At 40.0% G+C, this 24,483-nt stretch overlaps 8 protein-coding genes across 8 annotated transcripts; 2 read left to right on the top strand and 6 right to left on the bottom strand.

Annotated features, from left to right (window-relative positions):
- Positions 1 to 224: 224 nt before the first annotated feature.
- On the bottom strand, positions 225 to 1,268 carry MELLADRAFT_63075 (uncharacterized protein; the record flags this gene model as incomplete). Its single annotated transcript, XM_007409757.1, has 3 exons — positions 225 to 1,009; positions 1,053 to 1,056; positions 1,194 to 1,268. The coding sequence occupies 3 exons, from the start codon at positions 1,266 to 1,268 to the stop codon at positions 225 to 227; spliced, it is 864 nt and encodes a 287-aa protein (XP_007409819.1).
- A 923-nt stretch (positions 1,269 to 2,191) lies between these two features.
- Positions 2,192 to 7,509, top strand: MELLADRAFT_106385 (uncharacterized protein; the record flags this gene model as incomplete). The annotated part of the gene is made up of 11 exons (XM_007409815.1): positions 2,192 to 2,273; positions 2,593 to 2,925; positions 3,004 to 3,273; positions 3,418 to 3,498; positions 3,598 to 3,678; positions 3,740 to 3,829; positions 3,892 to 3,981; positions 5,596 to 5,716; positions 5,878 to 5,966; positions 6,930 to 7,214; positions 7,280 to 7,509. The coding sequence occupies 11 exons, from the start codon at positions 2,192 to 2,194 to the stop codon at positions 7,507 to 7,509; spliced, it is 1,752 nt and encodes a 583-aa protein (XP_007409877.1).
- A 595-nt stretch (positions 7,510 to 8,104) lies between these two features.
- On the bottom strand, positions 8,105 to 8,903 carry MELLADRAFT_106384 (uncharacterized protein; the record flags this gene model as incomplete). Its single annotated transcript, XM_007409756.1, has 2 exons — positions 8,105 to 8,603; positions 8,668 to 8,903. The coding sequence occupies 2 exons, from the start codon at positions 8,901 to 8,903 to the stop codon at positions 8,105 to 8,107; spliced, it is 735 nt and encodes a 244-aa protein (XP_007409818.1).
- A 410-nt stretch (positions 8,904 to 9,313) lies between these two features.
- Positions 9,314 to 9,539, top strand: MELLADRAFT_86284 (uncharacterized protein; the record flags this gene model as incomplete). Its single annotated transcript, XM_007409816.1, has 2 exons — positions 9,314 to 9,390; positions 9,440 to 9,539. 2 exons carry the CDS (start codon positions 9,314 to 9,316, stop codon positions 9,537 to 9,539), a joined length of 177 nt encoding a protein of 58 aa, XP_007409878.1.
- A 7,239-nt stretch (positions 9,540 to 16,778) lies between these two features.
- MELLADRAFT_106383 (uncharacterized protein) lies at positions 16,779 to 17,576 on the bottom strand (the record flags this gene model as incomplete). The annotated part of the gene is made up of 5 exons (XM_007409755.1): positions 16,779 to 16,807; positions 16,876 to 16,947; positions 17,053 to 17,169; positions 17,267 to 17,335; positions 17,423 to 17,576. The coding sequence occupies 5 exons, from the start codon at positions 17,574 to 17,576 to the stop codon at positions 16,779 to 16,781; spliced, it is 441 nt and encodes a 146-aa protein (XP_007409817.1).
- Positions 17,577 to 18,273: 697 nt separating this feature from the next.
- MELLADRAFT_71859 (uncharacterized protein) lies at positions 18,274 to 19,511 on the bottom strand (the record flags this gene model as incomplete). Its single annotated transcript, XM_007409754.1, has 4 exons — positions 18,274 to 18,624; positions 18,729 to 18,886; positions 18,985 to 19,207; positions 19,293 to 19,511. 3 exons carry the CDS (start codon positions 19,181 to 19,183, stop codon positions 18,439 to 18,441), a joined length of 543 nt encoding a protein of 180 aa, XP_007409816.1.
- Positions 19,512 to 21,966: 2,455 nt separating this feature from the next.
- MELLADRAFT_124287 (uncharacterized protein) lies at positions 21,967 to 22,725 on the bottom strand (the record flags this gene model as incomplete). Its single annotated transcript, XM_007409753.1, has 5 exons — positions 21,967 to 22,110; positions 22,184 to 22,241; positions 22,315 to 22,355; positions 22,413 to 22,494; positions 22,604 to 22,725. The coding sequence occupies 5 exons, from the start codon at positions 22,723 to 22,725 to the stop codon at positions 21,967 to 21,969; spliced, it is 447 nt and encodes a 148-aa protein (XP_007409815.1).
- A 1,003-nt stretch (positions 22,726 to 23,728) lies between these two features.
- MELLADRAFT_106381 (uncharacterized protein) lies at positions 23,729 to 24,483 on the bottom strand (the record flags this gene model as incomplete). The annotated part of the gene is made up of 5 exons (XM_007409752.1): positions 23,729 to 23,848; positions 23,926 to 23,983; positions 24,058 to 24,095; positions 24,176 to 24,260; positions 24,362 to 24,483. 5 exons carry the CDS (start codon positions 24,481 to 24,483, stop codon positions 23,729 to 23,731), a joined length of 423 nt encoding a protein of 140 aa, XP_007409814.1.

Here is a 24,483-nt window from a genome sequence, read left to right as displayed (position 1 = left end):
GTTCACCAAAAATCATAAGAATAAAATTATGTACACAGAAAGAAAGCATCAGATTCAAGCATAACACAAGATTGTAAGATAAATCTGTAGTAGACATTTGTAACTTTTGAGACGTATGATCAAGACAGATAACCCAAAGACGGACCCTTTAACATAGCAAAACATTACGTTAGTGCTCATTTTCATAAAAAAGTCCAAAACAAGTGCAAAACATATTACTTACCTCAGCCATATATCACTCCAAACTCACTGCTGACAATTTCCCGATAGATTTCGATGAGCTCACCCTTATTAATTCGGCGGCGGAGGTAGTAGGCAGGATCAAAGTGTGCAATAAGCTGGCGAAGGACCTTTCGGGTGGTCAAAAAGTCCCAGAGATTGCAATCAGGCATCATAAACTGAAGTAAATCGTCTCTTAAAGTAAACGCCTTCTGCCAAAACCGTGGATTTTCGTCGGGAGAGATCATCCTCAAATTGCGCTTGATCAAATAGGGCCAAACACGTTGATGGCGATGTCTTCTGTTTCGATTGTGATTGACTAGGGGTGTGCCAGGACGTGGTGAAAGTCTTGCAGCGAGACGTGGTGAACGGCGTGGTGAACGGCGCGGTAAAGGGCGTACAGAAAGACGTGGTGAACGGCGGCGTGGTGAATGAGGTATGCGCACATTGTGATCAACTGGGGGGTTAATTATATTTGCGTCGTGATCAATTGGCGGGGCAGCTAGTTCAACAGGTGAGGGAGGAGCTTCATAACCGCTCATGGGTGTGACCGCGCGGCTTTGTGGCAAAGCGAGTACATCCTGATCATCATCATCATTCATGGGTGTGTCAGATCGGCTGGATGGTGAAGCATTCATATTTCGATCGTGATTTGACGCAGGTGTCACACTTCGGCGGCGTTGGTCTTGGATGCGTGTGCTTCTTATTCCTACATAGACATCCCCAATGACGTTGAAAGTTTGGCAGATCCTGATGGCCATTGCTAAATGTTTACGAGCAATCAGAAGACCTAAAATGGAGTGATAAGCCAACATGAAACCAAAACAACTTACTACTCTAAGTGGTGTATGGAGGGGTTGTAGAACAGTAACGTTTCTGGGTCGTTCTGAGGAACAGAAGATACACTAGCGGGAACAGAAGCCAGAGATGATCAGAGATTTTAGCAAAGATAATGAAGTGGATAAGGTACTCACAAGCTTGATAGACTGAACGTTGAAACACCAGACCAACATAGAAAGGATAGCAAAAACAGAAGTCAGTGTCATCATCTCGGACTTCAGTAATAATGGATAAGATGCTCACAAACGTGATAGATTGAACGCTTTGCAAGAAATACGGCTAGGATAGGTCCGTCAAATATAGAAGAAAATAATCAAATGGATCTGGGTAAAAAGAAGTGGTTTAGAGCAGGACACAAACCCGCCAAAAAAAGAGATTATCGTTTGTAAGACACTCACAGGCTTGACGGCTTAGGGAACGTCAAAAAGCTACACCAGAGTTGGTTTAGAGCAGTGGACAGATAAAGCAAGTAAGGAAGTCTGGAAGCTTATGTATCACTCCATTGATCACGTAGGCCATCCTGGATTCTATAATTGGTCGTATTTCGAAAGGGCTAGTAGGCAACCCCTAATGTCGTGATTCAGCCTTTGTGCTTTATCATAGAGAGAGTAAGATGAGAATGCTGGTAGTGTAGATTGATCTATGGATGGGCCTTTCTGCTTTCTTTTTGGTGGGCTGTAGAAGTGTTCGGCAAGTTTCGGCCTCTCCATAAACGTTGTTATGGGTGGGTCTTTCTGCTTTCTTTTTGGTGTGCTGTAGAAGCGTTCGGCGAGTTTTGGCCTCTCCATAAAGTTGTTTAGTCACCAAACAATTTTTTTTTTGTATATTCCGTTATCTTTAGTAAGAGACCTATTGGTTCTGATAATGTGGATTGGGCCCCATCGGTTCTGATCCTTTCTTTCTTCCTAATATTCTGTGCCGTATGATGGACCGGCCTTTCTGCTTTTTTTTGTGGTGCTGTAGAGAAGTTCGGCAAGTTTCGGGCATAAACGTTGTTTGGTGACCAAATAACATCTCTAGCCGAGAATCAGTCTCATGATGTCAAATGATGACTCCCTTTTAGATATATGCTCACCGCGGAGGGTTTCCTCTGATGTTTGAGACAAGGAAAAGGTAGAGATGTTGGTATGAGATGAATGTGAACAAAGGCAAAAAGCTATACCACTTGTCATTTGACCGCTACGGTCAAGAACTTTACAAATCTTTATATGTTGGTATGCCCAAAATCTTCGCGTCTATCTTCTCCATCTCTAGAACGCACTTTCCATTGCGATATACCAACACAACCCCTTCTGGTCGTTACATCCTTGACTTCCTTTCTGAATCGACCAGCTTTGATTCAATCAAATATCTTTCATCGCCTCTCACTGTTTTAATACTGCTGCGCGTGTCATGAAGGTGGTCAAGAGCACGATTAGATTTCTGAAGAACCGCATTACAAAGGCGAGAAACTTGTTCGGTGAGCTTTCTCATTACAGCTCTTGGACAAGCTCATCTTTCGGGAACTGACTCCATGGTTTTTTGTATCAAAAGGTTCATCTGATACCTCTGCAGCTGGAACTACTGAGCAAGCAGTCGTAAAACAAGCTACTTTTACCTTTCAAACGCCTTCATTCCATTCCAAGTCCACTCAGACTTTGGGAGATCCTTTTCTTACACCAGTGGCAGAAGTCACTCAAAGCGCAATTTCTAGTGTTTCTCACTGCATGAGCTTGTCAAGTGAATTTCCACATGATGATCGGTTACCTTCACCCGACTCCACGCCAGGCGACCCTTTTCTGGCTCCTAACTCGACCACAGATCCTGAGTTCAATATTCTGGGTTCCAATGACAAAGATGCTTTAGTTGACTCACCTTGTTTTCTACGTATGTTTGAAAATTTTCTCTACTTCTTGCAAGTACTTCTTGGGTGTCTTGTTGATTGGTGTGCTTTTTGTTTTGCAGTCACATCAAAACTATCACAATCACCTCATAATCGCAATGGCAGCGTTCACAAATCTTCCAGCACTTCAAGCGACGGTGGCTCTGATGATGTCGTGTCCTCGATCGGGAGCAAATCTCCAGAATACACTGTCACCGAGCCATTATTAGATCAATCCGTGCTACGAAGGACTATGATATTGATTAACTCTTCTTGGGTGTCGGCGGAGGAAATTATCCCCACTTCTGATTCTAGTGGGATCGACCTGTTACTTAATGCTGCTGATGTGATCTGTAGGTTCCGATACTTGCTTTCCTGATCCTTCTCTCAAATTCTTCGAATTGTCTTTTTACTCTGGTCTGGAGTTGATTTGAATTTGCCGTTTCAAATCACTGTTCCGGTCATACCTTTTACGCTTTTGAAAACCTTTCTTACAGCTCACCGGCACACCGATAGTCCCACCACTAATGAAAACCAAGCTACAGCTGAAGTTCCCATGGATATCGACAATAATGATGGTGGGTTTGAAAAATCTATATACGTGAATTAGTTGGTTTTAACTAATTCACCTCACTACTACGGTCATACCTCTTATGCTTTTGGCAATATTCCTCCAGCTCACTGGCACACCAATAGTGCCATCACTAATAAAAAACGAGGTAGAGCAGAAGTTTCCCTGGAAATCAACGATGATAATGGTGGGTTCGAAAACCTGGCATTCATTTTTTACAAAGACTGACTATGAACTTGATCTATCAGCTAGAGACATTCAATTCAAACGGTCCAACAGGTTTGCAACACGCAAGATCATCGCCAATTCAGTCAAGCATCCAACTAAGTCTGACGAGGGTAAGCACAAATAAATTCCTTACCACTATATTCATTGTGAACTCAATATAATGTTGTTACAGCCCCCCCCTATAAGCGCAGGAAGGCTTGTGTATCGGTCTTCACCGGATCAATTACAGGTGATTCTCCCACCAGAATTTCTGGTCCTGATGGTCAGTCGACTGTTTCATCATGTTCTGATAGTCATCACCCCTTGCTGACATATGCAATTATGTTTTATCACGATGATTGGTTGTTCATGTATATGAAGCAGCCTGTCAGATGTGCATTAACGAGGTAGATCCATTTTTGGATGAGATTTTCCACCACCTTACCTTGGTCCGAGAAGGCAAATCACATTTCATTCATTGTCCGTTGGCCACCTGACTTTTTCATCTGCCTTTTTCCGGTGTCCCTTGTAGCCATCGCTTGTTGTTCCACTTTGTTTACTATATTTTCACCTTGTATATAACGCTTCACTTGACTCGGTAAGGTCTTCTTTAAATTCATTGTCCAGTCCCAATCTTTTGTATCCATTGCCTGTTGTTCCACACTTTCATCTTGTATATATTTGATTCACTTGACTCGGTAACTCGGTATTATTTTCTTTAGGCCCTCACTCCTAGCATACTACAGACTTGCTACTTAAGTTCCACAACCTACTAGGATGAAATGATGAGATACATATATCTAGATCGTATGCACTTGTATTTAAATGAAGAAATATCTTGCGTTCCAGCTTGACCAATCAAATTTTTGCCAATATACCTGTCCCGACGTCGGTACCAAAACAACATTCGTCAACAAAAAAACACAACACATTTCAACACCTCATCAACTTTTCAACAACCAAACAATCTCACTTCCAACACCCAGTCCAAATGAGATTATCTCAGCTTTCAAAGAATTTGATTATCCAATGGAATTAACATTGGGAGATTTCAATGAACCAACATCAACTTAATTTTATTACTTTCAAATGTACATTATCTGTCTAAGCATTATCACTAGAGATCATAATTCGCGAGCTTTCTCTTCTCTTTCTTCTTGTTTGGGGGGTGGGGTTCGAGGGGTTTGACTCATACACTGACTCAATGTTTTGGTGTGATCTCATCAACTCAACTGCATGTAACACACTTTCTGTTACTAAGACATAGCTTCAACAATATTGCTTGAGCAGCTACAGAATGATATGTAGTCGGTAACTCGGTATTATTTTCTTTAGGCCCTAAGTTACATGTGGTATAACATGTGATTTATTTATTCTGATGGGCAAAAAACTGAGCAGACCTGTATGTACATGATAGACAACTATGCACTTGTATTTAAATGAAGAAATATCTTGCGTTCCAGCTTGACCAATCAAATTTTTGCCAATATACCTGTCCCGACGTCGGTACCAAAACAACATTCGTCAACAAAAAAACACAACACATTTCAACACCTCATCAACTTTTCAACAACCAAACAATCTCACTTCCAACACCCAGTCCAAATGAGATTATCTCAGCTTTCAAAGAATTTGATTATCCAATGGAATTAACATTGGGAGATTTCAATGAACCAACATCAACTTAATTTTATTACTTTCAAATGTACATTATCTGTCTAAGCATTATCACTAGAGATCATAATTCGCGAGCTTTCTCTTCTCTTTCTTCTTGTTTGGGGGGTGGGGTTCGAGGGGTTTGACTCTGACAAAACAAGTCATCCAGATGAATTTCATCACCGTAGCCACACTTCTTGTATTATTTAACAATATGTAGATGGACAGACACGTTAGACAGGAATTTACGGGGTGATTCATGACCTACCCAAGTTGGTACATAACCTGTTGAGGTTGGAGCACGACTCTGATCAACCAAAAGCTGGGCTTTTGTTTACCCAGCTAAGCGGTTTACTGGTGAAGTGAGTTTTCAAACCTTTTGTGACTGGCTCACATCAAAGGTCTAGGTGCAGCTTTGATCTCATACTGAGTATAACCAAATTGATATGACATGCTGAAGAAAAGGGAAACTTCTTTGTTGAGATGAGTCCTGGGTTTGTTTAACGTTTGCTCGGCTGAACAGACGACTTTGGAAACTTGGTCACAATGGGACCATAGCCACTATCTCAGGTGAATGGGAGTTCAGTCGGTGTATTGCATACTCGCCGGAAAGTTAAGTGAAAAGATTTGGGGGCTGTCTTGAAGAACAAACAAGATACAGCCTGCATTGAGCTCAACAAATTTTGAAAGGTGAAGTCGAGATGTTTCAGGAATGCTCCAGGAGATGCTGCTGAGATAGAAGGTTCAAAGTTCAAACACGAAAACTCCCCTTGATGATTATCAAGAGACTCAGCGTATGTATTGTAAGCATGCAATATCAAGAATCCTCAGTAAGAGACGAGTGCTTGAAAGGCAACTAATAGTCAGGGCTATGGTATAAATAGAATTATCATCCATTACAATCATCAAACAATTAATCATCTTTCGAAAATCTCATAATTTTAGCTTTCAATAAAACATACATCCTCCGCTCTATAAACCTGACTCATCTGAATTATTTACTATGAACGGCATCAACCAAATTGTATCTCAAAAACTCACTGCGCTCCAAAACTGGACCACCAATCGGACGTTCACCATAAAAGACCTGAACCGAACTGTGTCTGAAAAATTCACTCTACTTGGTAACCTAATCACTGTCAATTGGGAATCTACGACAGATGTGAATGGTGAGTTTTCTTCCTTGAGAAAGAGTTTTCCTGTTGGTTTTCACTCACTCATGTCTTTCATCCTTTACAAGTTGCGAAAGCTACTGACAGAAACTCTACGGGCTTAGGTAGCGATGATCATGATGGTGAGATTCTTTGTTACCCTACTTGTTTTATCTTATTAGCCATCGTAGTTTGAGTCTGCTGAAACACTTTAACTTGAATCACAAATGCATGTCAGATACATCGGTTGAGGATCAAACAAGGAAACCCGATTATCAAGTAGTGGATATCGATGTTCACTCTTCTGATACCGAACAAACTGATATTCTCAAAATTCCTACTGACCCAGAGGAAATTGGTGAGCAAGTGAACTTTGACAATGATGCATATTGTCATGAATCACTGATCTCAAAACTTCCTGTAGCAGTCTCAGTGTTGATTGCTAACAACAAACGACGTACCAAACGACGTACCACAAAATCTGAAGGGGTACGCTCTTCCAAGCGTATCAAGGTGCGAACTACGAATGATAAAAAACGCAATGCAGACAATGCTTTTGAAGTAGATGCTATAGAAGCTATTCAAACCTACTTGAAACGTGGAAAGCTGAATCACAACAACAAGGAGGATTCCCTCGCCAAAGAAGGTAAATCAGTGGAAAAGGCGCCTCAAGCTGGATATCGTCTTGTGTTCAGGAAAGATTACCGCGGTGAGTCAATTAGTTTTTCTGATCAATAGATACGATATTGATCAAGGATATCTTGGTATAAGTAGGTGATCTCACCCCAACAACCCCGCTGTGTGGATGCAAAGAAAAAGCGATTCGAATAATCATGTGGTTGGGTGTGGGTGAATTAAATGTCTTGCCCGATGCCCCCTGGGGGAACGGATGGAAATATGAAGAAGCGTTATACATATGGAAGAAAACTTTCCATGCTGTGAATCGTGTACTTGATGACGAAGGCCATATCCTTGAAGGGTGTTCTGGACCTTTGAATAGTTAGCTTGCATGAATATTTTTTGTACTTTTCCTCTTCTTAAGCCTTATTCTTTTGGGTGGAGCTCCTGGTTTTATCTTGTCTGTTGTCCACTCTCTGCTTGTATTTTTCACTGTGATAGGAAGAGACACTTGACGCTTGATGTCGATTTCAATTTATCTTTATTTCAACATCAGGTCAATCATTGCATTCCAGCCAACAAATGTTCAAACAAGATCATGTCTGAGTCTAAGAGAAGAGTCTTAACCTTATCATTTTCAAAACTTGAACTTGACTTGTGATTGATCAACTGAGAATTAAAAATGGATAGACACCTTACCTTCAGGCTATTCCGCTCCCAATTTCTCAATATCTCAATCCACATGAAAAAAAAGAAATCAATTATATCAAAAAAGGTATCACAATTTAAATTTTAATATATTTCCGCAGAAGAAGACAGAAAGGCGGAGATATTTTTTTATAAAAAAGTGTAAAGATAGTTTTGTTTTATCTCTATTATATATACATGAAACAAGTCTCTTAAAAAAACCAAACAAACATTAAACTGATCCAATAGATTTGTGATAATTGTAATACTCAGTAACGAAAATTGAAGTTTGATCTATAGATTTGAAGTTTCACTTCTTTGAATTGGCATAGGATCCCAACTAATTGTATCGGATGACATGAGCATTTGGTAATGTTTGATAGTGAATTCTTGAATTTGTGATTTGACTTCTGGTTCATCAATCAAATTCAATGAACGATTAAGCTCAAGTTGAACTTTTTCTACGTCTTCCATAGCTTGAGCTTTATGAGATTCGTAGAGCGGAGCATAATCTGAATGTAATCTAGCCGTACCAGATTCGAATGAATTGCGAGCCAAAACTGACTCTTGATGTTTATGACGTGAATCCAGTGCACATTTAGTTAATAAAACAGATCTGACAATTGTCTCAAGTAAGTTGTGATCGAGTTTTAAATTGCTTTTGAATTCTACTAGTTCAGGTTGTGCTTCAGTCAATTGAAATAAATCCACAAGGTTTTGTGGGAGAGGCTTGAATGCTCCTGTGTCCGCTTCAGGATTTTCTGAACCAGATACAGTAGTTGAAACGTGAGGACTAAAGATGTAATCTTCAGGATCAGCAATCTGAATGTGAAACACTTGCTAGAGACTTCACTTACTCATTTTCACTTTTGGTCAAGATGTCTTCACAATTCTCGACTTCTTTGGATGAACTTATTGATTCTGCATCACCACCGTTGCTGTTGTCATTATTATCGTCTAGATCGCCACTATTGTCATCATTGCTTGCGACCTCCTCCTCTGATTCCTCCTCTGATTCCTCCTCTGATTCAGCATTAGATTCATCAGCCCAATGAAATTGCGGGGCGCGCGGGGGGCGGCCACCCGTACTCATGGCAGCACCCACCCTGGGACGTTTTTGTATCTTGAGTTTTTTGATGAGTTTGATTTATCTACAAAATTGTTGTCCTGTTCGCACTTTTCTTTTTCTTTTTTGCCCCCAAATACAGCTGACGCGCAGCGCAGCAAACCGGCATGACCCCGTGGTTTGGGTCCGGGTCCACCCTGAACTCCCGAAACTTTTGAGAGGAGGTCCCGGGTCACATCCTCCCTCAGATTCAGTGCTTGTCACTCGACAATTTTCACAACCATCTCGCACACCAAGAAATCAAGATCGATCGCCATTCACTCACACTTTCACTTTCACTCTATCCGTAAGTTTACATCTTTTTTATTTCTTCACAATTCTTCACAATGTTTTATTTGAATAAACAAATGAGATGTCGAGTTTCTCGAGTTTCTCTTATGGATTATTTCGAATTATCAAGAAGTTGGATTTGGGATGGTGAATTAGTTTTATTAATCCGATCTTTGCTAAAAAGGTAAGTCTCATCAATTAAATCTGATTTAATGTAGAGGCGATTTTATCAGTTTATTGATTGAAAGCTTAGGACCGAGTTTGAATAAACCTGCTAGTTCTCTCTATCGACACAATCTTACTCGAGTCTGCTCTCCGAGCTACGAGCGATGATCAAGCTTTGATGACGTTGTCTTGTACGCTCTCTATGCGAAATTGAGGAGAAAGATCGATTCAAGTCTGATTTTCATCGTGCAAGATTAGGAAATTTGGTAAGCTACAATGATCTATTTCTTACATGCCAGAGATCCCCCTTTCTTTTGTTCATGTATCCCTCGTTCATACTTTGCAGGCACGGTCGACCCCAGTCCAAGGATCGATTTGTCTCATCGCAGCTCAAGCCAAATTATTCAATGAGCTAGTGCTAGATCTGATCTCAGCTCTTACTGCTCAACCTGATCGTAAGTCTTTCTCTTGACTATCATTAGTGATATGATACTGATTTTGGTTTAGCAAATTTGAGGTTTCTTTCTTTTCTCATTGTTTTACCTTCGAGCTAAATCATTAGGAGTAAGACAAAGCAAACTGTTATAGATTGTTGTTGTATATTTTGTTGAAGACTTAGTAAGTGGGTAATGTAGTGATGGATGTAATTTCATAGCAGAAGATACAACTTGAAGTCTTAGACTTGAATTCGATACAATGAGAATCTTTGAGAGGAAATTTATCACAGTTTCAAACATACTTGCTCGAGTTTAGGTCTTTCAAGGCAAGAGTCGATGTTTATGTTTCTTGTCGTAACAGTGCTTGAACGCAAAGAAAGCCTGTTCTAGAGGACGCGGTTTGAACTGATCGAAATACAAGAATTGGTGGTCATTTTGGTGATCTATAGAGGGCATACTTGAACTTTGTGATCTTTGCAAGGCATTTAAAAGAAGACTGATAAAGAAAAGAAACCAGCAAACTGAAACCAAAGTTTTATAAGTTTGAAAGATAGAAGACAACCTTAGAAAAGACAAGGAGGGAGCCAAATCCCTTGTTAAATGAATGGTAAACAATTTCGTTCCACTATTTCTGATATTTCATAATCCTTGGTCTCACTAACCTAGCACTCAATATATCACAGTTTATCAAGTTCAAAGGAAACATTCAAACAATCATGGTATACGTTCGATCAGACCGAAAAATAAATCAATTAGTTCCATAAGAATTCATGAACATTTACTTTTGAAAAATCAATCAACAATCATATTTGTACATTAAAATAAGCATAACGAGTATATAATAAAGCACATTAAGTAGAATACTATATTACAAATTTTGATAAGGCTGGATATGTTGAGTCGTTTTGAATTCAAGATTTTGAAGCAGGTACTCGAGTCGATCCTCCGACCAATTCAACTGTCTGGATTGCATCCGTTAGAATTCCAGCCTGAGCAAGAGTTCTTTCAAGTGGTGGAGTGGTTTTTTCGAATAAAGGAGCATGATGACGTAAATCATGATGATGTAAATGATCGATTGAACTTGAAAGGTTGGAGGAAGATAGATGATCTGAAGATGAAGATGAATCGGTAGGAAGTGGAGAGGTAGATTGAGATGAGGGATGTTCGGTGGTGAGTATGTAGAGTCTCCAGATTCAGGCAAAATTCTGTATAGTCTATGGCAAAAGAGACGATATCGAGTGAGGGGGGAGGTTGAGGAAATAAGATTGAACATTTGGAAGATTAAACTGAGCTGCTCTGAGGGTCAGCAACACCCGCTTAACCAGGCTCAACCAGGATGTGCTTTTTGATTGAGGCTTAGAGGCTCTCCTGAGCAGTTCACGTGAGCATTTGGGGCCAAAGTCTAGCCAAACTTGGGCCAAACTTGAGACAAACACTGCCCATCTAACGATCTCGACGTCGAGAACGTCTCTCGTGGACGCAGTGTCTAAGACTATTGATCACTTCCATCATAGTTGTTGACCGTCCTTTTTTTACTTACCTTTGTTTCAACTTTCACTCAATCCATTCCAGGACCACATCATAGCTATCAAATTTTCTATTCAAACCCATTCCACTTCTTCGCTATCAACACTTTGATTCTTATCAATTGCTCTATTGCATACCTGAACATGTCAAACAAACAACCCACCCTGGAATATTTTGTAGCATCTGGATACGAAACCGATGAGACCTCTGCTCCACCTCGCCGTTCCTCTCAAATCATCACCCCAGCCAGAAGACACCCCGCGATGATCACTCCCTTGTCTGACTCTCGACGAGGCCTTGGTGGATCAGGGGACCTCTTCTCGGTCAGAGATGTCCGAGATGCGCATGTGCACAGACGTCGAGAACAATCGGCCTCTTTACCTGGTGATGAAGTGACCCGAGTCCCTGCACGTGGCCGCCGATCAATGACGGTCTCGCGTCCATCTTCAACAGTAAGTAGTTTTCATATTGAATCGGTCCTAATGTTGGTAATAGTATCCTGATCAAATTTCACTTGGTCTATTTTTGTTGATTTTGATACTTAGATCACTGGAACCGCCAGCCAAGGATCTGTGGACGCAGTAGACGATGACGAGATGGACGATGATGGTCCCTTGGAACATCCTGAGGTAAGTAGAAGATGATGGTTATCCACAAGTAGATGTGCTGATTGACCGTCTTTTCTTACATTTGTCCATAGGAACCTTTTGGCCCTCCTCACGTGGACTTGGCTCAAGATTCTGACAAAGATAACACTCGTCTCAAGAAGCGAAAGAGGAACCAGCCTGAGGTAAAAGATTTCGATTGTGAATTTGACTATTTTGAGCCACCTATTCATGAACGGAATGATGTGGGTTTCAACTTTTAATTCATTTTCCCTTTGATCTATTTCTATCTCATATTCTTATTATTCTTTTAAGCTCATATAAAATCTTTTCATTTAGCCACTTGACCGGCCAGGGTTATCGTACAAGTGCATTGGGTGCAAGAAGGTGGTTCGAGTGAGTGCAAGTTCACGTCGATCCAATCTCAAAGTTCATCGAGATGGACACAAGCAACCTGGTAAATCTGGAGCCGGCTGTCCTCGCCGGCAACAGATGATCGCGCTTGAAGCCAAGCTTCCTCCGACTGTCTCTGAACTATGCGCTGAAAGTCTTAGAAATAACCACCAGTCCTCTTTGACCACCTTTGTCAAATCACCCCCTGGATTTTCCAACAAAACTCTCAACCAATGCCTTTCAGTTTGACTAGTCACCCACGCGTTGCCCTTCATACGAATCGAAGACCCGATGCTCAAGTCAATCATCTATTGGTTACGACCAGACTTACGTCTGTTTGGTTGCAAGTGGGCAGCTGACGAGATTAAGCATCTTTACCTTTCTCTTCGTGATTTAGTGATTGAAAAAGAACTCAAGGTATCTTTCTCAGTCCCCTTGTTCCACTCTCTTTTACTTTCTCTCTAAGTCTTGTTAAATCTCAAATCATGTACTGACTCGCTCTTCAACTTTGAACTTTTCAGGAGTTGACCAGCAAATTTTGTCTTATTCAAGATGTCTGGACTGTCAAGGGCAACCTTCATGCTTTCATTGGAGCCTTGGTATCCTACATTAAGAACGACTGGACCTATGTGGTCCGCCATTTGAGTTTGAAGTTGGTTGCTTGGCATCACAAGGGGACCCTTCTGGCCGAGCCGATGGTGGCAATATTGAAGAAGAATAATCTGTATCAAAAGATAAGTTTTGAGTTCCTCACTTTTCTTAGGGTTGTATCTTTTCTCATGCTGACATGATTTCAGATCTTACATGCTTGCCAGTTGCTCCGATTCCGGTAGCAACAACTTCACTATGGCACGCGAGATGCATCGCCAGCTTGAGCGTGAAGGTTTGATGGTAGACCATCAGCTGGCCTGGGAACCCAAGACCATGTAAATCCGGTGTTTTTGCCACAAAATGGGATTGATCGTGAAGGCAGGTATTGATGCGCTAGGAATGAAACCTGAACGAATTCGACATTCCACCTTAGGTAGATTTCCAGTAGTCCAACGGTTGGCGGTTATTGAAGAGCAAGACAAGGTGGATGGACCTGTCAACAATGCAGATTTCAATCATTACAATCTTGATATTGGTGACAGCGATGACGATGATCTGGATAGTGTGCACACTGCACAGTAGTGATTCCAACGATTCAACACCTGAGACTGAACCCAAACCTGCTGACGACAAAGAAGAAGATTCAGAGCAACAGGACAAACCTGAAGTATACCAACACCGTAAGACAGCCTACCTTCTTGGTAATACATATATGAAACAGCTGACTAAAGACGTAAGCTGTTCTTTTTTTCTTTTTCCTTTTTGTTTTTTGTCTTATTCACTCTCTGATTTTGACTGGTTTCTTCAGATGGAGACTGTGAACAAGAAGCTCACCCGTTCAAGCGCACACCGGGCCGACTTCAATCGCCACCGAGAAAGAGCAAATTTGCAGCATCAAAACGAAGATTTACCTCAACTCAAATCACTTTTATCAGGTCATGGTATCCGCTGGGGTATCCGTGCCAAATGTTGGGAGAGAATGTGGGAGGCTCGTAGTGTAAGTTTTATTTTTATTCTTATGATTTCTTTTGTTTATGATGAATGCTAACTGTGTCTATCTTTTAGCTCATTGATTGAGTCATGAGGGATGACATGGAAGAAGTCCATTCTAAGAAGCGTCGTCCGAGAAAGGATGGGAAGAAGCATGGGTACTTTGAGGAGATGACATTCTCTGTTGCTGATTGGCAAGCAATGAGGGACATGTTGGATATTCTGACAGTATGTATTCTTTCATTTAACTTTCAATCTTTTTATATATTATGTTTCATTGTTAGTATTGTTATACTTATTCTTTTTGTATGCTTTTCCTCCTTTACAGCCGTACAAGTTTTTGACTTGGGACATGGAAGGCAATAAGCCAACCGGATGCTTGGTTCTGGTAAAGTATGTTCAGCTGAAGGCTTCCATGGAGGATCGATTCAAGAAGATGCATGAAAACGACCCCCTCTACCCAATGGTGGATGTCATGCTTGACAAGATCATCGCATACATGAACGAAGCCCTTGAGTGCGACACCTTGATCCTAGCCGCCGTTTTCCACCCTGGACTACAAGTCAAATTTTTCTCTCATTCTTTTGGTATGGGAGCTGTAGGTAATAATCAATCTGAGGAGTTATTGAAGTTGGTATTTAGTCAGAAACGCGATGAGATGGAGTCGGAACGTGATCACCAAACTTCCACACTCCTCCTCGATCATCCAAATCCCTGACTGCAGCCTCTTTTGGATCTTAAATGCCGTCATTCTACAGTAATGTAGGTACATCGAGCGATCTTGATGAGCTCGATCGATATCTTCAAGGGGTTGATCCAATGGCAAGTCCTAACTTGGACGATCCCCAACTTGTATTGGATTGGTGGAAGGTGAGTAAAGTTTTTCAGCTCAATCTTTTTGTTGTATCATACTCATCTCATCATACCTTTTATTCCGGCTCATGCTGGGAAATACCCAGTGTTGTCACTCTTAGCTCAGGATTATCTGGCCACTCCAGCAGCGTCTGCTGCGCCGGAATGGTCGTTCTCTGTGGCTGGTCAAATATGTACAGCCCAACGGGGTGGCTTGAAACCTCGAATGATCGAGATGACAGTCAGTGGCCAGTTGTGGGTTTCAGAAGGTATTCCTTTGAAGGGAGACTTTGCTGAAGTAGGCAAGGTCATGTCATATGCAAAGAAAGCGATTCAAAAGAAAACGTGTAACACTTATTAGTTTTTACTTTACTCAATTCATTTGATTGTTTTTAATCTTGCTTTACGGTCTTTACAGTTGATTCATTTTATTTTACTTCGCTAGTTTTGTTCAATTTTTTAAACCTTTCTTCACGGTCTTTACAGTTTCTTTATCTTATTTTAGTTTATTACTTTCATTCAATTTTTTACCTTTCTCTCCGGTCTTTACAATGGGATCATTTTGTTTTACTTTAATACTTTTCTCTACTGTCTTTACATGAATACGTTGTTTTCCAGTTTTTTTTTAACTTTAACTTGCTTGGAAAAAATTGCTTCTTTTTTGCTTGAAACACTGCGTGAAATTGCCGCGTTTTGAACTACTTTTTTTTAGCAAAATGCTAACCGCACCCCCGCTGAAACTAACGTAGTTGGGTGTCTAAAAAAATCGCAGCGCTGCCGGTTTTTGCGATTTCAGCGCTGCGCGGCGCTGCGAGCCAGGCTTGGTTGAGTGACCTGGTTACTACACTATCCAAACTCTTTTCCCCAACCCATTTCCATTCTTCAATACTGTGTACCAACTACTAAGCAGTTTTGATCCATCCTAATCCTGGCCACATAACTGATACCCAGGAATAGCATCACAGGCGCAACTTACAAAGCTCATGATAAGACACATTTTGGATCCTGAATTGTCCATGATTTATCAGCTTTGTGAAGCTGGTGAAATGATCAGTTAGTCCCTAGGATCAGATCAAAATGTGGCACATTGTAGTGGCTCTTGTGTGTTTATCTTCTGGTGAGATTGAGTCAGATTTGTAGGGATTAAATCCACAGATTCAAAATGCCAGGGAGATAATTGTTCTCCATCAGCAGCTGTTCCATTCTAATCTTCACTACTCTTATGAAAGGGAAAAGACCTGATCTGGGAAATCCATGATGCCATAAATCTATACAAGAGACCAAATTGCATTTGACAATATGGCAATTTGTTTGAATATCAGTTTATACAACACTTCTTGAGATAAGTGAAAGTATCATAGCCTAGGGGAATGCTCCAAAGGGTCGTTTGTCAAAACCATCTCCGTTTTCCATAGAAAAGGATTCAAAGTGATTGTGATTTGGAATTTTTATATGAATTTTATCTGTTGGTGTTGCAAAATCCAATCTTTGAAGTGATGAAATTGAATGTGGTAAATTAATGGAATTGTTAGATTGTAAATTGTTGGAAGGATTAGATGACAGTCAATCAAAAGTTGAATGATGATAAGATTAAATAATTTAGGTTTTAATGTTTGATTTTCATTGTAAGAAGTGGTCAAGGAGATTTAACATTCAGTTTATAAAGTTGGTTCTTGATTTCTGATTTTGTAGACATACATAGGACACCTTGTGCGGAAATCTTACAGCAATGTAGCACATCAAAGAAAATAACCATGATTGGATTCGTATGCAGATATAGTACTAACACATTCCACATTTTCACAAACCTTCATGATGATCCAAAGTTAAAAAAAATTGAGAGTAGAGATAATTAAATATGTAATCCAATGACAATGTTAAAAAGTACAAAGTATTCAACCAGTGACACATGAGTCAGAGACTAGAGTGAATGACCAATCCCTTAATCCCTATATGTAACTTCAACCTGAGCAAGATGAGGAATGATACTTGAAACATCCTTAAAGAATCTCCTAATTATAATACCAACAATGGTGACAAGCTAAAAGGCAAGAAATCAGTTTCAATTAAGTAATTATCTTCTGATCAATGAAAAAAAAAATGACTGACTGATGTAGGTGTTTGCGAAATTAGGTTGATCAGCCGGACAAATATAAGTATATCCACCGGGATTATGACAAACTGATGATTAATCATTGATCAAAGGCAAAGGAAGTTTTTAAATATGTAAGACACTTTATAAAAGTATAGTAAAGGTTTTTTTTTTCAAAACTCAGGAATACTGACTATAATGCCAATGGGTTTGATCAAAACTATATGTTGAACAGTCTTGAGTACTCACCCCTCCTTCTGGACCCTTGGGTCCATTGTGTTGGCAGCCTGACATCTTAACTAGCTTAGGATCTAAAATCAAAATCCAAAAGAACGGGTGTCCGGTGATCAGCTTTAAGGTTACTTTTGTTTCAAACCTATCAAGATTGGCTTGGATCGTATAACTTACCGGCTGGGGACTTGCAACTTGACTTCTCGCACTTGCAATGCTGTGTGGAAGGGTAACCCGAACTGCAATCTTCCAACATGAGTAATCACAAACCCGGTCCGCATTAGTGATCAATCTGATTCATGTTCAAGTCACTGGGCGATCAAAATAGCATACATGCCCAACTATTTCCTAGTTCATACCCTTCGTTACAGCCACATTTCACCACCTGGTCCATCCACATCGTAAAGCTAAATTTCGCCGACACCTTGATCCCATGAGTGAACAGTGAGAATACTAAAACGGAGATGATCGGGAGTATACGGAGCATTTTAGGTATAGCAAGAGACGAAAGAAAGGTGAGCTTCGATTGAGGTACTCTGTCTTGCAATATGTAGTTCGGAATCAAGAAAAGATGATGTGGGAGTATGCAAGTATCCGAACGGAACGACGATACCACTCTCATCTATTTGTATACGGGACGCGAAAAGCTAAGTAGCGCCACCGCCGTGCAACTTGGAATTCTCTGAGCTTCCCGGTATGTTTCTGTTTTGGCGCAAAACAGGGTTTTCAGTTTTGCAGGGCTTTGCAGATGTGGCGAGCATCGGTGGCGGCGAGAGAACTGAATGAGCTAAATCAGACTATGGTAAACTCAACAAGTCCCTACTCTGTCGCCACCGCCACGAGGACCTGGCTGCGAGGTAGCGCGAGGTGCTTTTTTACGAAGGTTTACGAGAGAAGCTGGCTGAACCTGGTAAAGCAAACTCAACCCGTCCCTCTCTGTCGCGCAGAAAAACCTGATTGGCAGGGGACGATTGGCAGGGGGCGCACGGGGCCCGAAAGAAAGTATGCATTCACATATAGACAATTTCCTACAATTTCACAAAACAATGGTACTTTCACTCTCAACCTAAGGGCTGATACTGGCCCGCGATTCCTCTTCCCTTTGAATTGTCTGCACCTTCAGATCCAATCTGATAAAACCAAAAAAAACTTATCAGAACAAATTCAACATTAAACCCAGTAGTAGTACCAAATGATCCTGATTCATCTAAGATTTCATTCTTTGAAATTTGATATATGTATAAAAAGAGAAATCATACACAAACTAATAATTGCTCAAAACAACAACAACCAAAAAAAAAGAAAACATCAGTGAAAGGAAAAAACACCCGCCGGTTTTTATAAACTTTTTAAAGTATCCAATCTTCATTAATCATCCAACCACAAATCTCAATCCATCTTTCATCAATCTCACTAGATTCATCATCATCATCATGAAACCTAAAACTAAGTTTAATTTTTTTAACATCTTGGTAGGCATTTTCAATTACTTTAAACCCGATTTTACCCACACCTAAATCCGTATCCATACGTTCCTAAAAAAACCGCACCCACCAAAAAAAAAACTTGATTAATTTTCAACCAATTTGTTTCAAAAAAAAATAATGAGATTTGTGTATTGAGAAAGAAAAGACTCAACCCATTTAGTTGAATTTGATGAAAGAAATTCCAAGGAAGAATTCAATTTAGATTGAAATGATGATGGGTTTGATGAATTGAAGATGAGTTGAAACGAATTTAAAGAAAAGATTGGTGCAATGAAATTCAATCCAATAAACTTGTATTGAATCCCGATTCCTATACTCCCAATCCAATCCAATCCAAAAAAAACCACCAATCAATCAATCAAATTGAACCCAAGAATAAATCAAGAGAAAGGAGACTAGAAGACATACGATGATCAAGTTTAATTTTCCAACACGTATTTAAATCATGATCGATAGAATTGATCATCAATTCCTCAATTGGTTCAGAACTAAAAAATAAAACTTTGTCATCCAGACTTGCAACTTGACCGATTTGATCATCTAAACCTTCAAGATGATTCGGGATAGAGAGTGGAAACGGATCAGGAGAAATCATAGGATCAAACATCTTCAAAACATTTTCCAATCCAATCTAACCAAAAAAAAAACCATTGAAATCTCTAAATCAATTACCAAAGAAAAAAACACACAGTTTGGAATTAGAATGAAACACTTACTATTGCATGATGAAAAGGTTTAGAAATAGTTGGGATACTAGAGATTAGGGGTTGGATTAATAATCGATTCACAGGACGGTTCACCCAAACTGAAAAACTTTCTTCATTTAACTTTTGCTCTTCTTCTGTTACTGATGAAAAGTAAGATAATTGTCGTAAGAATCGAGTCGAGAGTTGTTTGGAAAACAAAACTGAATTGGTAATTGGTCCATTCAAATCACCTTGTAAGAAAAAATCAAGAATTAGTTGATCAGTCAATGAGCTTCTTTTTGGTCTGTGCAGAGAGAGAGATGAGGAGTTGGAAGTCACGTGGATCTGAGCTTGGGTTAATCGAATGGGTGGTAGAAGTGATGGGAAATCGGTTTTGAGAATCGGTTTCAATGTACTGTACTAAACCAAAACAAAACAAAAAACCAACCCCAATCATTTCTTAATTTGAGAAGAATCCTCTTCATCAGTGCATTTTCTTGAAAACAATAACCGATAACTGACCTTTGTATAAAGACTATCTAAATTCGGATGGAATGTATCTTCATCCTAAAAACATCCCTCAAAAAAACCGCAAGAATCAGATCCAATCACATTTAATTTAGATTTTTTTTGGAAGAGTTCTTACATTAAAATAACACGTATTATAAGTAGCTAAAGAACAAGCAAGGTGTTGAGAAATCGAAGTAGTAAGGTTTCCAGGAAGATTCAAAATTCTAATACTCGGATGATGATGATGATGAATCAAATCATTATCGTTATAAAGAAATTCATAATCTTGAAGTTGTAAATGAGTTCTTAAATCATTATTCCATATCAAAAATTCTTTGAAAAATGGATAATTAAATAAATATCTTAAGGTTTTCACGAATGGTAAGACGCCATTTTCTGACCAGTTTCTTGAATCTGGAACAACCAAGATCACCGAAATAGGTTCTAAATTAAACTCATGGATTCGATTATATGATGAAGGTTTGGTATTGGTTTGAGGTTTGATGATAGGTTCGATGATCAGATTTTGACCGTACTTTAAGGGTGGACTTGGTAATGACAATGAATTAGATTTGATATTAGTTTGAAGTTGATGAATAGTTAATTGATTGATGATCAAGTTCTTGGTTGGAAAGTTAAAGAGAATGACCAAGATGATCAAACTGATGATAGTTTGTTTGATGAAAGTTGAGATGGTTAAGTTTGATATTTCTGGTAAGATATCCTATTTCGTAATCAAATCAAAAGTTTAGTGTTTGTTGGTTTAGTTATTTGTTATAAAGTAAATCCACTTACTTGACCACTCATCTTCCTTGATTCTCATTTCTCGTTGACCATTTCTCAATCAGCCAAAGTCTGGAGACTGACACCCGAAAGATGACTTACAGAAGTGCGCGCCGCTTATGCGCTTCCACATCCCATAGCGCACCCCCCGTCCCCGTCCCCGAAGTTTCGGGTATGTACCAAGGTGAAGATGGTCAAGAATGACTCGTTGACCAACTTCATATTGTAGGCTTTCCATGATCAGCTTAGCCTTGACTGTCTAATTTGTGACTGACGTCACGAACTTCAAATTGTGAAAAATTGAAGGATCTTGTAAAAATACCCGATCCGACCCCGGCAAAAAACATGGATCAAAACCTTGGATGCAAGACATGGCTTTTTTTCCAAATTTATTCCTCAACAAATGAGTGGAACAAAATGAGCTCAAAAGCAGCCCTTGGGAAAATGTGACACATGTGTACTCTTCATAAAGTCGCGCTTTTGGCGGAGAAATTTACGTCGATCAAAGATTGTGAAGTGTGTGCGCTGATTCGGGAGTTCTTGAGATCAAGGGTTTTTTCCGGCGGGGTGAAAAGATGTTGATTTACACCGCGGGAATTAACTCGTTTGAAACCCGAATGAGCGGAATTTCGGTGTCCGGGTTCGAAATTTCCTCGAATCGAGAAACTCGTTCACAACTTGTCAACATTACGTTTGCCGATTTCCCTCGAGTACACTACTACATACACATACACAGCACTTTCAAAACCTCCAATTCCAACCGTTCAAGTATCTCACCCCACATCATGTCCTCACCCAACTCCTTTCTTTTTTCATGGTTGATCAAGGCTTGACAAATGAAGGTGAAGGTGAGGAATGGTGAAAGGGTTTGTTGAGGTTTGTTGTTGTATCATGTGACTGTACATACACGGGGGGCCAGCAGAGTACAGAGTACAGCCCGAGGGAAATTGGCAAACCTATTGCTAACGAGTTGTGAACGAGTTTCTTGATTCAAGGAAATTTCGAACCCGGACACCGAAATTTCACTCATTCGGGTTTCAAACGAGTTAATTCCCGCGGTGTTACAAAAGTTGCAATGAATCACAAAGATGCATACATATACCATATCATGAACAAAAATCCATTGATAACATATGTCTTTTTGAAGTCACAACAATAAATACACCCATAACTCACATCTCAAGAGACAAAGACTTGATATATATGCACATCAAGCTCAGCAATTCATGAAACACTTTAGGTATTGGTCATAGATAATTAGATCAAAGGATATGTATCAATCCATAACAATTCTTGCCATGGGAATATATATGACAAAAAAAGGTGAACCTCCATATCCATTTTTGCAACAAAAGAGATGTAGATAATCCAAACCCAACATGTCATATGAGGAAGATGACTTGCAAAGTCTTTATCGCGGTGGTGCTGTTGGTATCTTCCCCACAGAAACAGTCAAAAATTCACATTGTGAACCAGAACCTTTCTCAATTGAAATAATTGCCGGAACCGTAGTTGTTCCAGGAACCGGAAGTTCAGGAATTGCAACTGTTCCATACTGAAGGTGAAATCACAAACGAAAAAAACTTGAGTATTGTGAAGGGTGACTTTGAAAGAAGGTAAGCACATACACCATTGCTACATTTGTTTAGAATGAGCTGCAGTGCTTCTCGAGCGCCTTCACCGGAGCTAATGTACCAAATAACCAATCAAATTACCCAAAACTTTTCATTGAGCATACACATGAATCTTCGTGACTTACAATCGGAGGTTATCAACCTTGTTGGCGGATTCGATAAAGACCTAGAAAAAGGTATAAGTGACCAGCGCGATTTTGAATATGAATGAGATTGTACGCACTTGACAGTCATGACATGATTTTTGATCGCTCGGTGTGTCTTCGATAATCAAGCCGTCTGTTTCTAGAAAGCTAGCCAGTGCACTGTAGATTGTACCGTCAAAGCGAGATTGTTGTATTGGAGAAGAGTTACGATCAGAGAGGAGACAGCTAGTAAGACCTGGATTACGAGGAGATTTCAAAAATCTCTGACCTGCGACAGTCGTCTGGGATGACTGAATTCGATGATGTACACGTGGGCGCTGCCACACTTGTTGCCGATACGCTATAGGTGAAGGCCACCAAAGAAACCAAAACTTTGACAAGAGAAAGCATGATGTAGTATACGACGACAGAAATCCAAGAGATACCCTGTTAAGTATAAGAGATGGAGTGATAAATTTACTATGGCTTTGAATGATGGCTTATGAAGATTCCTTGGGAAGAGAACTGGCCGAGCTCAGAGGCTCGCTTTATAGCAAATTGAAGGAACGCCCAGACCTCGTGGATTTTCAAATCTCGAGACATGCATAGCTCATACACCAGGGGGGGCAACGAGTATCTCACTCCAGTCACTCCACTTTTTGCGCACCGATTGTGAGCTTTTGTGACTGTGAGATGATCATGAAGGATGAGAACTTTGAGCGATTATTTTCAACAATGACTGATTTGATGGGAATAATTTATTCATGAAGCACCTGAAGTAGCCCGAGGGCTCAGCCAGATTTTGATCCCCCCCTGGTGATGCAAAAAATGATATGCCCGTAACTACCAATTTCTCCCCTGCATGGTTCGGGCGTTTTCTCCTTAGAAAGATGTGTGTTTGTTTTTCCATGTGGATTATGATGACGGTGCGTTCCCTTGCGCAGGGCTTGGCTTATCGTGCAACACTCCGTGTAGAGCTTTGTGGGGTTTGGATGATCTTGAACTTAAATTTAGCAACAATGTGGTCAAAGCGCGAAAAAGCTTTTTTATTCATAGATACGTAATACACATTTTTCTTCCATCATTTTCAGCAGCGTTGAATCAAAGTTTCTGATTTGTGAGATTGAACAACCACTTCAAGCAAATCAAAAGAGTATGGAGGCTCTTATCATGAAAAATGCGGATGTTTGCTTCTCTGACATCTTTGAAAAATTTGTTATATTTTTTTCCATACAGTACATTTATCAGACAAGTATATGAGAAATTTGTCCTAGAGAAATTTCAACAACTAGAGTGATGAGGAGATCATTTGAAGACATTCCCAAAAAACCGCCCAACGCAAATGAAGAAAAACAATGTCCAGGGAAGATGAAAGAGATGATGAAGGGTATTGTACTTGTTCCCTTTCTGAAAACTATGCTTTATAATTACTATATGAACCACAATTTCTACCAGACCCTTTCTCCACTGAAAGAACTGTGGGACTAAAACTTTGACCCGGAGTGAGCAGCTCAGCAATACTAACAGACCCATACTGAAGGAGAAGAACAAAAGGGAGAGATGTGAAATGAGTATTATGAACGGTTTTAAGAGTTGATTGTGGTCACATACTCCATTTCTACATGATGTTAACACGGAATTTAAGGCTTCTTGTGCACCTCGCATAGAGCTAAAGTCATTGAACAAATGATTATGTTAGCAAAAACGTTACTTGACTCAAGAAAGTATGAATCGGCGACTAACAATCTGAGGTCACGACCATTTCTGGTGTATACATTGATCTGGAATACAATTCATGAACAAGTCATCAGTGATGTGCATATTATTTCCAACATATGCAGGTTTTCTGGTTGATATATACCTGACATCCACCACATGATTTCTGGTTGCTGGGCTGGGATTGAATGACCATGCCATTTCCGTCTGCGTTATAAGTAGACAAGGCACTATGATTCGCGTTGTGAAAGTATGGACGAGATAACAGAGAAAATCACTGATCAGCAAGATGCCAGGATGAAGCAGATGAGAAGTTGTATCAGAAAATCACCTGGTACAATCCGAAAGGGTCACCTTGTTGGCTGGCCCACAATTCGGAGCTGCCACAGATGTTGCAGATACGGAATAGGTCAAAATCGCAAACAAGACTAGACTTTTGATGAAAGTGAGCAT

This window comes from Melampsora larici-populina, assembly GCF_000204055.1.
Source record: "Melampsora larici-populina 98AG31 unplaced genomic scaffold MELLAscaffold_17, whole genome shotgun sequence".
Classification (NCBI taxonomy): Eukaryota; Fungi; Basidiomycota; class Pucciniomycetes; order Pucciniales; family Melampsoraceae; genus Melampsora; species Melampsora laricis-populina.
The sequence above is the reverse complement of the archived record's forward strand: the minus strand, read 5'-3'. Positions and strand labels throughout refer to the sequence as shown.